The sequence below is a fragment of the Lactuca serriola genome, chromosome 8 (assembly GCF_051521515.1).
Source record: "Lactuca serriola cultivar US96UC23 chromosome 8, Lser_US96UC23_V15, whole genome shotgun sequence".
In the NCBI taxonomy this organism is placed as follows: Eukaryota; Viridiplantae; Streptophyta; class Magnoliopsida; order Asterales; family Asteraceae; genus Lactuca; species Lactuca serriola.
Genome location: NC_136415.1, coordinates 71,262,597 through 71,280,144, shown reverse-complemented (window position 1 = coordinate 71,280,144; position 17,548 = coordinate 71,262,597). Strand labels below are relative to the sequence as shown.

At 33.8% G+C, this 17,548-nt stretch overlaps 2 protein-coding genes across 2 annotated transcripts; both read right to left on the bottom strand.

Moving 5' to 3' along the window:
* Positions 1 to 2,410: 2,410 nt before the first annotated feature.
* LOC145067015 (protein FAR1-RELATED SEQUENCE 5-like) lies at positions 2,411 to 3,533 on the bottom strand. The gene is made up of 4 exons (XM_079014244.1): positions 3,453 to 3,533; positions 3,324 to 3,381; positions 2,892 to 3,172; positions 2,411 to 2,812 (listed from the first exon to the last, which is right to left on the bottom strand). The coding sequence occupies exons 1-4, from the start codon at positions 3,531 to 3,533 to the stop codon at positions 2,411 to 2,413; spliced, it is 822 nt and encodes a 273-aa protein (XP_078870370.1).
* An 11,411-nt stretch (positions 3,534 to 14,944) lies between these two features.
* LOC145067014 (uncharacterized) lies at positions 14,945 to 15,886 on the bottom strand. Its single transcript, XM_079014243.1, has one exon. The coding sequence runs from the start codon at positions 15,884 to 15,886 to the stop codon at positions 14,945 to 14,947; it is 942 nt and encodes a 313-aa protein (XP_078870369.1).
* Between the last annotated feature and the right edge of the window lie 1,662 nt (positions 15,887 to 17,548).

The following is a 17,548-nucleotide window of genomic DNA, read 5'->3' as shown; positions in this document are numbered from 1 at the left end:
ATCTAATCAAAAGTTGTAGATCGTAGTCTCACCTTCGCGTGGATATAAAGAACGTCGAAAACGGAGTTCGTATGAAGGAGATATGAATTTTAGAAGTTTATTTAAAATAAATATAAATTTAAATATAAACTCCCGGTATTATCCGAAGAACGAGTCAGCGATCCGATCCTTCGTACGCCCCGTGTACCCTCGTACGCCCAGCGTACTCGGATGCTAGGCTCCGGTTCGTCCACGTCGCTCCGATGTTTTGACCGAGGATGCGCTCATGCATGACGCATGAGTACGCAACGCGTACTCTAGTACGCCCCGCGTAACGAGACCTCTCAGACCCCTATAAATAGAGATGTGAGGGTGCCGGCCAAATTTGCTAATTTCCTTCGTTTCTCGCGCCGAAGCTCTGCGTTTCAACCCTCGGAGTCATCCCAAAGGCCCGGTTTTCATATCCAAGGTGGGAAGAAAGTTTTACACTCCCGAGACTCTCGAGATTTTCCGAGAATCTCGAGAGATCCACTTTCTCGAGTAGAAGTTCTGCTCGGTTTTCGTCACGCTTTCTTCAATCAATCAAGTGAGTTCATACCCCTACAAACACACTTTAAATACGTTTTTAAATGCTTTTTATACTCTTTTAAGGGGGGAATACAAGTAAATACACGACTAAAATCGTTTGAAACATCGATCTTTTGCTATACTTTTCATACTGTTGTTTTAACTATCTTATGAAGTTATTATCATGCAAAACACCTCACAACACAACTTTACCCTCTTGGGATACAATATGTTTTATAAATAGAAATATGTTTTAATTATACGTTTACATACAAATACATCATATCAAGAGTAACCATCGTTTCTAAACTGTTTTATACATTCAAAGAACTTGTGATTTATACTTTGTCGAACATTGTGAAAAAGGATAAACTTTGCATACAAAACTATTACTTTAATACAGACTTAGTTGAGAATCCGTGAGACGTGTACATCTTCAAATACTACCTTTTGCTAAAAGGTATCGCTACAAGTCCTGTCTATAACCAGAGTCTCCCGTTCGGAGAACGTGTCAAATGTGTATAGATCTATACGGGAAGTCATGATCCCGCGCCCTGACTGTTAGCTACAGTCCGTCCTTTGGGGTGACAGTTTGTCATAACGCTACGACGCCTGAAGAACGTCGCTACAGGCATATTATGTTTAATATGGTTATAAAACTCATCGGATATACAGTTATTATGGTATTATGTTTTTATGAACGAGTAGCTATTAAAACTATTCTTCATCTAACAAGTGCGATCTTCGTATAACTTTATTATATAAAACTATGCTACAACTTTTAAGCATGTCAGTTGCTTGCGATTTTCGGTCTTAGAGACTGCCAGTTCTGTTAGGAAAATAAGGGTTTCTCCTGCATCTAAAACAAACAACTAATAGGAAAATAAGGGATTTTCTTGGTGCAACTATTTACAACATATAATATGAACATTCATATGCATTTCATACTTTTATAAGAAAATAAGGGTTTTTCTTGGAAAACACAACAAATCATATCTCAACTATTAAGGAAAATATGGGATTTTTTGGATCTAATACATTCATTTTCAACCCAACGAATCATAACTCTTTACATTTGAAATACTGCGTTTTCTGGAAAACATACACGAACTTTCGAATGGCGTACATTTTCTCAAAACACTACTCATGAACTCACCAACTTAATTGTTGACACTTTTTCTTTGAAATAACTTGTATTCTCAGGGAACCGCTAAGCAGATTTGGAAATCAACTTTTGGGGATTAACGTGCTGACGTTAATTACTTCTTTTGAAAGATTTTTATGTATTTATCTTGTGAACATGTAACGAATACAATTATGTAAACATTTTGGAAACTTTAATATATATGGTGGTGTGTACTTTCCTTTCTATGAACTGTTATGATACTGAATATGACGTCCTCCGCCCCCGAACGTTTCCGCCGTTCTGGTTTGGGGGTGTGACAGATAAATTTATCAAGAGAAGAATTTGTACCATCCAAGTACTTCTTTAGATTTGAATGTGCGCTCTCAACTCTATTTTTAGTTCGTTATCCAAAGTTGAGATGTTGATCGATCCAGACTGAGACAAACATTTCCTTATATTTGTTTAACAAACTTCATCCAGATAATTTAAAACATCTGCAATTATATAAATGTTATTTATCTATAAAAATAATCTAAAATCATAAATAACTAGTTAGAAAATAAGAAGATTTGTACCTTGATAATTTCTCAACATCGATTGGAGTGTTTTGTAGTTTTCATTGTACACTATCCTTGTTGGAGAGTCAACAAGTACAGTCCACATTATACGAAAGGCTTTCCACTCATCGTCTATCTTGAATGTTCTCCTCCAACGCTTTCTAATATTTTCAGTAATGTGTCATCTACAAAGTAACCGAGTGGCACCGGGGAAAACTTGTTGACATGCGTTCATCAGTGCCGATTCCCTGTCTGTGGCTATAACATGTGGGTGCATGCACTTCTCTAGTGTGGACTTTAGACACGTTAACACCCAATTATAGTTATCCTCCTTTTCATTAACGATAAAGGCAAAAGCTATGCTAAATGTCTTGTTGGTTGAAGTTGTGCCAACAATCTGAACAAAAGGCAAACCATATTTGTTGGTCTTGTATGTTGCATCTATAATCAAAACGTGTGGAAATGCCTTCCATATATTCAACAACCGTGGATGAATGAAGAAAAGATTTTCCAATTCATTTGAAATACTGTTTACCGAGAAATCCGTAACAAAATGTTTCTCGTTCAACATTTCCATTAGAACCTACATTTATATACTGTTAAATAATAAAAAATTTAATATATAAATTAAATTTAAAATACTACTTGTTGGATATACTAACCTGCATTGGAGTTTTTCCGTAATTCCGAGACGAGCGAAGCTTAAGACGCTCATTGTATATGGTTTTTAGTGTAGACACATTATTCTCGTCGCGCTCCTTTATTATCGAGAGTATGTCATGTAGTGTAACATTTAGATTTGTCAAGTCAGCTACCAATTGTTTCTCGTGTTCTTTCAACCGCCTAGCAAAAGCATGTCCCTCCATATATTGTGCAAGTGGATGGTTATGTTGATCACATATCACCCTGAGGGTCCAACCGTCATATTGTTTGATATACGAACCTACCAATTGAAAGTTACAATTGATTTTTTTGGTTCCAGAAATTTTTAATTGTTGCTTTGCTTTCGTATTCCCGGCCACGGTCACAAATAAGTGTAATATAAGACACCACGCCATTTTTTGACTTTGATCTTCTCATCACGATGATATAACCAAGAGAGAATGCAATGTTTTGCACCCATTCCATCAACTCATCACGAGACTCAAACACCTATTTAAAAAAAAGTTGTTAACAAATTGTAACACAATGATAAAAAATGTTAATCAACATTTGAATTATACCCGCTTAGTAGAAAACGATGATGTCGTCGTCATGTTCTCAAAGCCGTCATCATTTAAAATATTTCCGTTGGGTCTCCACATTTTTTGCTAAACACTGCAAAATAATAAATAAATATAAAAAATAAAATTATATATAAACTATTAATCTAAAAACTAAAATGTTTTATAAAAAAAAATTAGTGTAAACTAATAAACGTGAAGCCCAACTTTTAACTTTCAACCCATTTTTTTTTAGCCCAAAATATATTATCCTCAATGTAATATTATTTTACTAAAATATTATTTATTTCATTTATTAAAATTTATGTAATCAATCAAAAATTTAATATGTCCGCTTTTTTAAATTTATGTCCACTTGTTATCTTAACTCTAAATCAAATAACATATACATACAGTAACCTAATATATACCTAATATATGTCGTTCTACAACTAATTAAAACTATTCATCCTATACATTTTTTTAATACTTTTATAAAGTTAAAGGGTATATTTTAAAATATCTTCAAAATAGGTGGGCTTTAAATGTAAATTTGTAGAGTATAAAAACCAAGGTTCTAAATAACTTAAGGCTTGATTTGGCGGCAATGTCAAGTCTCAAGCTTTTCCAAGCCTTGGCGAGTCACGTCGTTTGTAAGGCGTGGCTTAAGGCGGCAATTTTCTATATAATTAATATTTTTATATGTATTTTCAACTATTATTCATTTTTATACACATATATGAGTTAAGGCGGCGTTTTGGCAAAGTTTGGCGGCATGTACAAGCCTTGGAGTCGTGGCGCACCATGGCGGAGCCATGACGAGCTTTTTAGAACCTTGATAAAAACACTTACTTCTCTTTCTACCCTAGAAAAAATTTAGCCGCCGTCCAACAAGAGAGAGCAATTCCCGTCGTCTTCAAGAGATTTCCAGCGAGGTTTTTTTTAAACTTCTATTTCTCTCGTTCTTAATCCGTCGGTGATACCAGCGGTTCAAGCGATCCCGACAAGGTTCCACGCTTCAGACGACGTTTCAGGCGAGGTTTCACGCTTCCGGCGAGATTCAAGTGTTTTCCGACGAGGTTCACGCCTTGTGTGCAATGCTCTTTCTCCTTCTCTGGTACGGTTTCGGATAACTTGCTCCTTCTCTTTCTTCTCTTTCGGTTTTCTCTCTATATCTCACTATCTGATGGTGGTTAATGTTGGCCAGCAAATGTTTCATGCGATTTCCGGTGGTTTTTAGTGGTGGTGGTGATATACCGACGGTTGTGAAGGTGGTAGTTGGTGGACATAAGAAATTTGTTATTTTTTTATTAATGATAATTACTACTGATTAGTTTGTAGAAGATGTAATTAAAACATGTTTATTGTTGTATTAAAGTTAATAGTTGGTGGTTTGTAAAGTGAAAAAGCTGAAATCTTAAAGTCAAACACTATTGAGAACAGAAAATTTTCGGAACATGCATTGGTTGAAAAAAAGTAAAAGTTGTCGGATAACGTCACCCTTAAATGTTAATGTAGTCAAACGGAAATCCCAATGCAAAAAGTTATTTGACTTTTAAATTGGGTGTCTAAAAGTATCTACAAGGATGTCTTATTAACAGCACCCAATGAAAACTTAAGATGTCTTTTTTAGCCAACCCTTTAGCTGAGATTCACATAACAATTTGTTTGTCTCATAAAAGGAAGCTAAATATGGGTCACGATATGAGGGGCGCGGTGTTCCCACAGCTCCCTCTTCCTATATTTTTTCCTTTTCATACCCTATAACCTAATTACATTTTCATCTACTTATTTATTATAGTAGATCTTATTTTTATTTTTTCCTTGTTACAGCAATTTTTTGTTAGAAAGTTTTAACCCAATTATAGCAACGTCTTCAAAATACAAAACGACTTTCACTCTTTCAACTTAATAGATCTTTAATATACAATGCTACAATTTGGGTAGATTTTCAAGGAACAAATATAATGTTGTAATAGAAAATAACCATAAACCCCTACAGTGCAGAATAAGTCAAAATGATGAAAGTCAAAATTCAACATAACATAAAGAATTTCATGTTTTGTAAATTGTAATGGGACGGCAATCCATGGCATGACACGAAACAAAATTAAGACGAAATTAGATTTTGAATACGTGTCAAGTGTAAAAAAAAAAAACTCAATTTAGTGTCGTTTCGTATTAATGTTCAAAATTCAATACAGCATTGACATAATTAGCATGCGTCTGTCGTGTTTTCATGTTTATCGTGTTTTGTATAATTAATTAAGAATCAAATAAACTAAAGAATTATTTTATTTTATTTTTTACGTGTTTGTCGTTTTAATCTTGTTTTAATTGGGTCATTTTTCATGTTAGTAAAGCAAATCACGATACAATGTCATATCGTGTCCATGTTATATAAAACATCATCATGTAATATCAGTTAAAAAAACACAACACCGATTTGTCACTCATACTCTATACTCTTCATTTCTCACTCCACATTTGGCTGCTAAATATTCCATCAGCTCAGTATTTGGTTACCATTTCACTCTTTTTCTGTTGAGTCTTTTATCACAAAAGGCTGCCAATAAGATGCTGATTTTACTATAATTTTGGACACTGATTTCGGTTAGCAGCCATACTGTCTTCTCAGGCTACCAGAAAATATGTTGTTGGGCTACTAAAAGGCCTGCTATTGATTGCTATGTTTGGACACAAATGAGCTGTCAAACTCAAATTGTTGCAAAGTGGGCTGCCCTTTGCTGATTTATTTTCTACTTTTGGGCTTATTGAAATGCTCGTTTTGAGATGTGAAAAACCCGCATTAGTCCATTATTTTACCTTGATAGTCATCCATAAGGTCTAAAAACCGAAAATACCAAATTAGTTCTTAACCAGACCTCAAATTAAGATCAACCACCCGATTAATACAGAAATGTTATAGAAAATCTATACATTTTAGCATATATCAGCAATGTACTTTGAAAAATCATCCCAAATAAGTATAACTACCAAAGTACAATGCTTTAAACAGACGAAATGGAAATATGATACTATAATCAACAAACCCATGAAAGTACAATACTATAATAAGAACAAATTCAGCAACATGAAAAAAATATACATACATACATAACGTAGCCATAACACATGTCCTCAAAACAGGGAAAAAGATATAAACTTTACACGCTTACAAATGTTTTTACTTTTTAAACAGTTCTATATAAAACTTGTATGTATAAAACAAAACCATATAAGCACAACAGTAAACATCTGTAGGAATTACAGAACCCACTAACATTGATTATCAAGCTGCTACAACAGAAACAATTTGAGGGACTTTCTCTTCATCAGAAGGCAAGTTGATGTAATGGTGATCAAACCCCTCATCAATCTCAAGTGCCAATTCACCATGCAAAGCCTTGCAGTACATATACAATACAGTGTTGCTAGCAGAGCTCCGAAGGAACATAAGCATCAGGAAGAAGGAACCAAGCATCGGAAACCCTAGAAAGCTTTGGCTACTCGACGTCGGAGGATACATAGTGTCCGAAAATAACCACGCAAAAATCCCGATAAAAATACCAAAATACAACAACAATAAGAATGAAACAGATCTCATCCCTTTAACTAAATACGAGCTTCGAATCAATGGCGCTAATCCCCATTTGGATTCGGCAACAACGATCACAAAAGCCAAAGACCAATTCAAGTGGAAATAGATTATTATTGCGATTAAGGTCGCAACTACGACGACGGAAAAGATCGTGAAGTGAATCGAGTTGTAATCGATTACAAACCCTAGGCTTTGCGCCGACGTAAAAATTACTCCAACAAACAGGAGGAAAGTTAACGAGATTAGAAATAGATAGATGTGAGCTACAATAGCGGTTATGATGACTGGCAAGATGGATGAGGTTAGGGACTTAAGGGAGGTAAAGAAGTTGACCTGCTTACCTACGAAACCATGGTATGTACTGTAGGAGATCGTGGCTATGGCGCAGAGAGTGGAGAGATAGATGATTAGGATGTAAAGGAGATGAGAACTCACAGCCTTATGATTTTGCGGAAAGTTGTGGAAGAGATCGATGGCGAAGTGGTGGAAGGTAGGAGTGATGACGAGAGAGATGGAGAGAGGGAGGAAGAAGAGAGATAAGGCGAGGAAGTGGGAGTAGTTAGCTCTGATAATCCTCTTTGACGTGGAGAGGACGCCGCTTAGGTTCAGGGTGTGCACCGGTGTTATTTCCATTGAAGCGGCAGATCACGGTGGTTGGTGGTGGTGATGGACGAGAGTTTTATCCGGGAAATGAAGATCTTTTGATATTATGTAGTAGGTGCAGACAAGGACTTCGTATCCATTGGTCATATGCCAAATGTTTTGACCGGGTGCAGGACTTTGTCTCTTCTGCAGTTCTACCGTTGCTGCTTCAAAAGAAAAAAGTTATGAAATTGTGAAAACATTTACACTAATTTACATAAATGGTCCCTGTATTATAGTGAAATAGGAAACATGGGTCCAACTATTTTTCTGTTACACCGGTATCCCTGTGGTATAGTGATATTAGCAGGTTTGGTCCATATGCCAAATGAAATGACCTTTTTAACCTTTTGTCATTTTTTTGGATTTTCTTTTAATTATTTTATCTCTTTATCGCATTTTCTTATAAGAATTATTATATAAGAATTAAATTAAATTAAAAATATAATCGAAATATAATTAAACACAAAATCTAACCTAACCTCTTCATCACCATGACTACGAGTGTATAACAAAAACAAAATTTTTAACCAAAGTTGATTATCTTGCTAAACCATATCCATATGACTATTTATATAATTTAGTCTTTTACGCGTATTAGATACGACTAGACTATACGAGTTTACCCTCAACTACTTGACTATTTTAGTTAATCTAATTGTTCTCTACATTAACTAATGTAGATGTAGATGTAGACCTTGTTTGATTAGATTCGTTGGTTTCGGCTTATCTTTAAAAGTTGACAGATAGCGTCTATACGATTTAAAAAATTACAATTTTGATCCTTGGTCATTAGAAAAGATACACAAAAAATATTTGTATTTCCTCAATGTCGCAAACTGTCAGCCACTGTTTTTGAATTATTTATGAATTAATGATTTTAATAATATTAAATTACAAACGAACATGTTATACACATACGACTTAATTTCAATTGACGAGGAGGAAAAGTAATCTAATTTAACTAGAGAATGCTTTGCTATGTACAACCTAATATATCATTTTTCGTCTTCTTCATTTTAATAGCCTCTTCATCATTTGTATCAAGCTATAGAACGGGGAGGTTGATTTGAGACGTTGATGTAATTTAGAAGCTCCATTATCTATCTCCTAGACTCCCAAAAGCCTTGGTAGAAGGTTTTCGAGTTGCCTTAATTTCAATATTTGTGTTTAAATGTTTATAGGAAATGCAATGCAGTCAATCATTTTTTTATTAAGAAATATTAAATGTGGCTTTTTTACACGACAAGAGAAAAAACTGTAATATTTAGGGAGGATATACGAGGAATTAACTCTAGACAAATATACAAACTTGCTTCTTAAGATGCACTCAGAGTTTAAAAATATGATGTTAGAGTTGAAGGAAAACAAAAACAAATAACAATTTACAAATGTTATCTTATTTAGGGCATCAACAATGCATTAAATTTATTAGAGTTTAATGGATAGACACGTCATCAATCTACTTTCTATACAACTCTACATTAATTTTCTTACAATGAATTGGATTTTATAAAGTTTAATGAAATACATTTTTAATAGTTAAAGGGTTCTTTTACATATTGGAATGTTCAATGGCCATTGAATTTCATATCCATTAAATGTCAACATGACAACCTATAATGGTAGAGTTTAATCTAATGAATGTCAATTAGGCATGTCACCTCATTCAACTCTCTCATTAAACTCTACGTTGTGGATGCTCTTAAGATATAATTGTCATTTATTTTTATCTGGACAACTCCTTCAATAGAAAACAATATTTGTTAATACAACATTTGTTCCATAATACATCATTTACGGTTTACCTATTCGATAAAGAGAAGTTTAATGATACATAATTAACAACATTATTATATTTGACATTTTACATTCAAGTGAGCTGATATTCTAAGGATGTTTTTGATATATCCACTGAATATTTAATATATGGAATGTTATATCCTCAGTTCATTTAATTATTGTATGGAGTTGATAATATGGGATCCTAACTATTTTTATGTGATTATAATCCTTAACTTATATACCCAATTTTTGTTACCAAAAACACTCGCACGTCGCACGACCAAGCGTTAAAAATCCACGGATGGCACAACGATCTTCTTCGACAACGCTACGTCCATTCATCTTCAATCGGTAAGCTTCAAAATCACTATTATTAGCCGCTAAACAAATTAACAAAATAAGATGCCAATAGTCGATTGTTATCACTTCCATTCATCTTCAATAATATAGGTTTTGATGGTCAAAAAAACAAGTATTGGGTCCCATTAAGACATGCCAAGGAGCAAAGTTGTCAACTTTATGTACATTATTTAGGATCAGATTTAAGAAGTGGACTTGGTGGCTTAACCAATTAAGCACTTAATGGTGAGATTGGGCTGTTGTGGAGTACACTGGGCATGCCTAGCTCGTATGCAACGCGTACTGGCCAAGGGTGGCGTACGTTAGGCATACTCAGCAGCTTTTGACTTTCATTGATTTTTGTGATTTGGGCCATATTTGGACTATTAGGGTTTTAGGTCTTGTTGGGCCACTAGCCTTTTTGAATTTGGGTCAAGTGAGGGAAAGGTAAAATGGACTTTTACCCTGGGTATTATTTGATTGGTTAGATTCCCGATTATGGTTTAGGGCCCAATTATTAATTGCGGTTTTATTTGATTGGTTAGTGTGAGGATTCTCCGATTCAACAGTCCGAGCATCGTTTTGACTGTCAGCAGACTACGGTGAGTCTCATTCTAGTGTTTGGCAGGTCGAAGGCACCAATGCCGATCCATGATTTATTATGATTAGGATGCTAGTTGTCTGTGTGATTCTTGCATGTATGGTATGTACTATGTATACCATGCGGGGTCCGATGCCAAGGGGGGTCTGATGAATGTACCGGGCGGGGCCTGATGTATGTATGTGTGTATGATATGTATGGTATGTGGTATTTTGGGGAACTCACTAAGCTTTGTACATACGATTTATGTTTAAAATGTTTTCAGGTACTTTTGGTTTGAAAGGGAAGGGCCCGACGTGACTACACCGGATCCACCCATTTTTCCACACTTTGTGATTTTGAGATTATACTCTGATAATTATTTTACTCTTATATAATTTTAACTTTAAAATGGATTAAAGATGTTTATAATTGACTTAAAAATGAAAGTTTTACCTTATAATTATTTGGGTGTTTCGAAGAATGGGCGTGATTGGTTGCCACCATTTCTTAAAGCAAGACTAGAAAGGAAAACCAACATAGATGAAACGACTCTAGATCATCACAATGTCTCTTCTTTAATACAACCACACACAAATCGATCCAACTGATAAGGTTGAGTGTGGGGAAAAACCAACACAAAAACTCCGGAGAAGAAGTTAAAAAGAGCAAAGAGATTGAAGCAAAACTAAAACCGAAATAACTTCAATCAATTTCTCCAACGTTCCTTCCATTTAAAGGATGTTCTGATGAAGAGTGGAGACAAGAGATTCAATAAAAAGTTGTTAAGTGAGTCTAGTTTTTGTATATTTATTTTTTCGCATGGAAACATGAGTCGTAATAAATATTACCATTATTTGGTAAATAGTTTTTCAAATACAATTAACCGGTAATTATATTCTCCATGGATGCCATATTTTGGTTAAAAACTATGTAAAGAAGGATATATAATATGGGAGGATATTTCTTTCTCTTCACTATCTAAAATTAAAGATCAAAGGATATAATAGTCTATAAGTGGAAATACAAAATATGTGTCTAAGGTACGTATAATAAACACTAATTAAAGTACTAATTATAAAGAATATTACCATAATTAAATATCATAAATATTAATAATAAATAGCATTCTTTATAATTAATGTATTTTATATTTGGAAAAATTACTAATCTAGCCTAAAACACTAATTACCTATCAAAAAACAGCAAAAAAATGCATTAGCCAAAAGTAGCCCACGAAATAATAGATTGGCCAGGGTTGACTACAATCCGCAGAGCACCCTCTGCAGATTTATTAAGCCCTCTGCGGATTTGCTACACCTCTGCGGAATGTAGTTTCTTTTAATTTTTTAATTTTTTTTTGCGCTAATTTTAGTTTATTAATATTATATTTTTAAAATACACTAATACATTATGTTATTATTATGTAAAAAAATTTGACAAAAAAAGGTTTTTTTTTCCGTTTTTTTTTTTGCGTTAATTTTAGTTTATTTATATTAAATTTTCTTTTAAATACACTAATACAAACAAAATACATATAAGTAACGTAATACAAACCGGTGCATATAAATAACCTAATTAAAATTATACAAATATTCCATGTTTTTTATAGGTTAGAAAACATACCTTAAAAAGCATAAACATACAACCCTCATAATAAACATACTTTGAAATAAACTTTATTCATTCAAATCGAACCACGGAAACTTTGATCTGTTTTCGTATTCTGTCCATGAATTATCTGTTGCTTGTGTCCCTAGGTTTACTGTCTCTTGTGTCCATTGGTTATCTGGCTCTTGCTGTCATTGGTACTCGGTGCAACCCTGCCATTGGTTTTGTGGCTCTTCCTACGGTTGGTATTCGGTCTCTTGCGCCCATTGGTTATGTAGCTCCTGCTGCCATTGATGTTCGGTCTGTTGTGTTCATTGGTTGTCTGGATGCTGCTGCCACTGATGTTCGGTCTGTTGTGTCCATTGGTTCCCACAACTTCGCTATTTGCTTGCCTATAATTTGGGTGTATAAGCAATGAAGAACATGTATGCTCGTCATTAAACGTCTTAATTTCAAACATTTTTGTTCCTTTAATGATACATGCGTATAAACGCCAATGACAGTTTTCTTGCATACAAACAACCTGGTACCGAGATTTTGAAGATTTTTCAACCTTTATCTGAAATTTTTCTCTAACGACTTTGAATTTAACAGCAGATGCTAGCTCTTTTTTGGTGTTATAGGTTTGATTGACAATTAATTTATCATTCGGACCTAAACTGTGAAATGGTCCAGGTTCAAGAATAGATTCTGGACAACCAGGAATAGAAGGAATACAATACCATGGATTAAAAGCAGTTTTTCGTTGCGTGTACTCATCATCCGACCACCCTTCATTTGATTTTTCCTCACATCTTCGATCATCAATTTCAGGAACTTCTCCAAACTCGAACAAATTTTCACGTTGTAATTCAGTCTTGCCCACTTTTGGTTCTTTATCATTATCTGATACAAAAGTGTCATTTCCTCTTCCCCTTGAACGGTTTCCATCACATTGGCTTTCTCTACGACATCTATTAGTTTTTGTTGGATTAAACTGGTTGTTAACCACTGCTTGTTCTTCATCTACCACCGTTAAATACAAATGCACCGTCTTCTTTGATTCAGACATTACATGTCTCAATTGAAATACATCAGTTTCATCTCCAAGCTCCATGACATATCCTAGCTCCGGGTGTTTAAAAGACAAACATATATGACTATTTAAGACACTCACCTTACTTCTAACAATTTGTAATAACATTTCATGGTCAATGTTAGGAGGAAGATTTAAACCATAGTTTTTCACATTATTTCTAACGTAAACCTCAACTCCATTAACTAACTGTCACGACCCTCCCGTACACAAAATAACAAAACTCATTTTACAAATCACTCTCTACAAACACAACAAAAAAACAACTTCTACTAGTAATTGAAACTCACAAACTCACAAATAACCACTTAAATGCGTCTATAACTTCTATAACTGATCCGCAGAGGTGTACACTGATCCTTAGTGGTGTGCACTAATCTGCAGAGGTGTACACTGATCTTTAGAGGTGTGCACTAATCTGCAGAGGTGTACACTGATCCTTAGAGGTGTGCACTGATCCGTAGAGGTGTACACTGATCCTTAGAGGTGTGCACTGATCCGCAGAGGTGTACACTGATCCTTAGAGGTATGCATTGATCCTTAGAGGTGTACACCGATCCTTAGAGGTGTACACTGATCCTTAGAGGTGTGCACCGATCCTTAGAGGTGTACACCGATCCTTAGAGGTGTGCACCGATCCTTAGAGGTGTGCACTGATCCGCAGAGGTGTACACCGATCCTTAGAGGTGTGCACTGATCCGCAAAGGTGTACACTGATTATTGTATTACGTTATTTATATGTATTTCGTTTGTATTAGGTTATTTACAAAACCAGTTGAGTTAACTTTTACTTTATTCCATAAAACATAAAATACAAAACAATACAAATATATGAAAAACATACATTAGCAGCAAACGTATTACATAAAATATTTCATTATTTTTAACCTTTTTTTTGGTCAAATTTTTTACATAATAATCACATAAAGTATAAGTGTATTTAAAAAAAAATAATATTAATAAACGAAAATGAACGCAAAAAAAAAAAAATTAAAAAATTAAAAAAATTTAAAAAAATTAAAAAAATTAAAAAAAATTAAAAAAACCAACATTCCGCAGAGCTGTAGCTAGATTCACACAGGCTTTAATGGATCCGCTGAGAATGGATTCCCAAAGAGTTCTGTGGACTGATATCAAACATAAGTTTATTATTTTTAACTTTTTTTTGTCAAATTATTTACATAATCACATAAGGTATTAGTGTATTAAAAAAAATTAATATTAATAAACGAAAATGAACGAAAAAAAAAAACAAAAAAACAAAAAGAAAAATAAAAAAACAGCAATTCCGCAGAGCATTTAATGGTTCCGCAGAGAGTGTACACTGATCTGTAGAGGTGTACACTGATCTGCAGAGGTGTACACTGATCCGCTGATAACGGTTATGTGGATTCTCAAACAGTTATGTGGACTGATATCGAACATAAGTTCATTATTTTTAACATTTTTTTTGTCAAATTATTTATATAATCACATAAGGTATTAGTGTATTTAAAAAAAATATTAATAAACGAAAATAAACGGAAAAAAAAAACAAAAAAAAATAAAAAAACAGCAATTCCGCAGAGGTGTAGCGGATCTGCAGAGCAGCTAATAGATCCGCAAAAGGTGCTCTACGGATCCTTTGGTTATTTTCCAAAATCCATTTTTCCTTGGTCATTTTCTTCGAACATTCTTTTCTTTTTGGTTATATCACAAATTTTCTCTAAATTCATTGCAATAATGCTGACAAATATAGAAATTTTACAAGTCAAGATGTACTTTTTACAGAATTCTACATCAATTACACAAATTTCTAGACTTGTATGTTAAAAACAAAACAATATAAACACAGTAAACATCTACAGGTAAATAAAACAACAACCCGCTAACCTTCATCATCAAGCTTCCACAACAGTAACAACATGAATGACCTTCTCATCATCAACAGGCAAGTTGATGTAATCAAACCCCTCTGCAACCTCTAGAGCGAATTCACCATGGAAAGACTTGCAGTGCATATACAATACAGCGTTGGCAACAGTGCTTGCAAGCAAACACATCATCAAGAAGAAGGAACCAAGCATTGTTATGAAGACAGAGTTATGATGATCATACACAGGCTTCGAAGACACCCATGCCAGAAGCCCATTCCCGATCAAATAATACAACAACAATGACAATGAAACCGATCTCATCCCCTTCACTAAACACCAGCTCCGTCTCAAAGCCGCAAATCCCCATTTCGATTCAGCAACAACCACCGTTAAAGCCAAACACCAGTTCATTTGGAAGTAGATTAGTATTCCGATTAACATCGCACCTAAGGCGATGGAAACCCACATGAAGGAAGTCCAGTTGAAATCGTATACAAACCCTAGGCTTTTCCCCAACATAACAATTGCTCCAACAGACAGGAGGAAAGCTAGGGAGATTAAAAATAGGAGTATCTGAGCTACAATGGCGGTTGAAACGAGCGGGAAGAAGTTGAAGATTAGGGACTTGAGGGCGGCGAAGTAATTCACCGGTTTACCTATGAGAACATTGTATGTACTGTAGGAGATCGTGCCTATGGCGCATAGGGCGAGGAGATATACGATTATGATGTAAAGGAGCTGAAAAATTATAATGTTTTGATAATTCGTCGGAAGCTTGTGGGAGAGGTCGGTGGTGAAGTGGCCGGAGAGATGAGGGTTGACAGTAGGGGTGAAGACGATGGAGATTGAGAGAGGGAGGAAGAAGAGGGCTAAGGCGAAGAAGTGCCAGTAGTTAGATTTCAGGATCCTCTGCGACTCGGAGAGTACGCCGCAGAGGTTAACGGTGTTCACCGGTGTCATTTCCATGGAAGCGGCAGATGACGATGGTGGGGGCGGCTGTAGCAGAGGTATATACACATCGATAATAATGTCTTTTCGTTATAGTTAAGGTGCTCGTATCCAGTAGTTGTCTGCCACGTGGTATGTTGACCTGTATTCAATCGAATGTGGGCCCGTTGTGTGTTGGAATATTGATCTCGCGCATTGAAAATTGGACTTTTCATTGGTTTAAATAAGAATAAAAAGAAGAAAAAACGTTGTTGTCAATGGCAACTATTTGAATTCGCAGGTGTGAGAAATTGTCTAATGAATCGATCTCAATCATCGAAAAGGTCATGAAGAAAGACGATGAAATGGAAGTTTCTTTGCATCAGGGTTTAGATCGTTATCTGGAAAGAAAATTATTGTTTTTTTTTTTTTTTTTTTCACTTTAATTTTTCAATACATATATTTTATGTTTTAAAGTTTAAACCCATAACCACACTTCTGTCTAATTTTACATTTTTGTCCAAATTTTAATTCAATTAAATTTAGAAATTTGTTTTTCTACAACTGTTTTAAGACGCTTTTATAATTTTTTACACCTTTTTTAAAAATTGTTTTCTTAATTTATTACAGGTTTTCTTAATTCTTTTATAGCATGTTTTAAATTGTTTTTACAACGTTTTTTTTTTAATATTTCATATACAATTTTTTTTTTGATAACTTTCGTACAACTCTTTGAAAAAATACAATATTTATAAACAGTTTCATAGATTTTTTTTTTTTAACTTTTTATTCTTTTTATAACATTTTAAAATAATTCTGTTAAAATAAGTCATATGAAAATATAAAAAAAGTTAAAAAAAAATGTACAACGAATTTAAGAAGTTGTATTGACTATTTGCTATGAAACATGCTTCTGTAAGAAGTCTATGTGAAACGTTGTAATAAAGTTTTAATATAACATTACAATTTTTTTTTTTAAACTTATTTACATTTTCTTACGAGTTATATGAAGGCTATAAAAAAAGTTGTATGAAAATATAAAAAAACTTTTAAAACATTTTGTGAAAGAATTTTAAAATGCCTGTAAAAGGTTAAGAAAAAAATCATTAAAAAGGTTGTAAAAAATTATTAAAAAAGTCCTAAAAAAGGTTTAGAAAAAAAAAAAGTTGTCAATTAAACTAAATTTTGAGATAAAATCGTAAATTGTTCGAACCAAATTAGTAATAATATTTAAAATTTGATATAAAAATGTAAAATTAAAATATTAAGACCAAAATATTCACTCTCTAAGATAATAGGTAAATATATATAAAGCATGAGCTAGTTATCATTTTAAATAAATAAATAAATAGGTTATCCTTTTAAATCATAAGATACTTTTGTTGTCTGTTTAAAGACAAACACAATAGTTTCTTTCACAAAACAGTCTAATCTGATCTAAACCGATCTGAACCCGATGTATCTATAATCACGTAACGTGATTTGAGAATTTCTTTTATTTTAATAAATGTTTTAAAAAGTTGCTATTTTTAATATTGAGTTAATATTATAAAAGCCCTAAATTTTTAACGCGTAATTGGAAAAAGCCCTGATATTTTTTTTATTATTGTTGTGGCCACAACTTTCTCGCAGAATTATCAGTCTAGCCCACTTAACGAGTTTCATGATTAAGTTGGTTAACTTTTTTGCAAAATTAGTCGT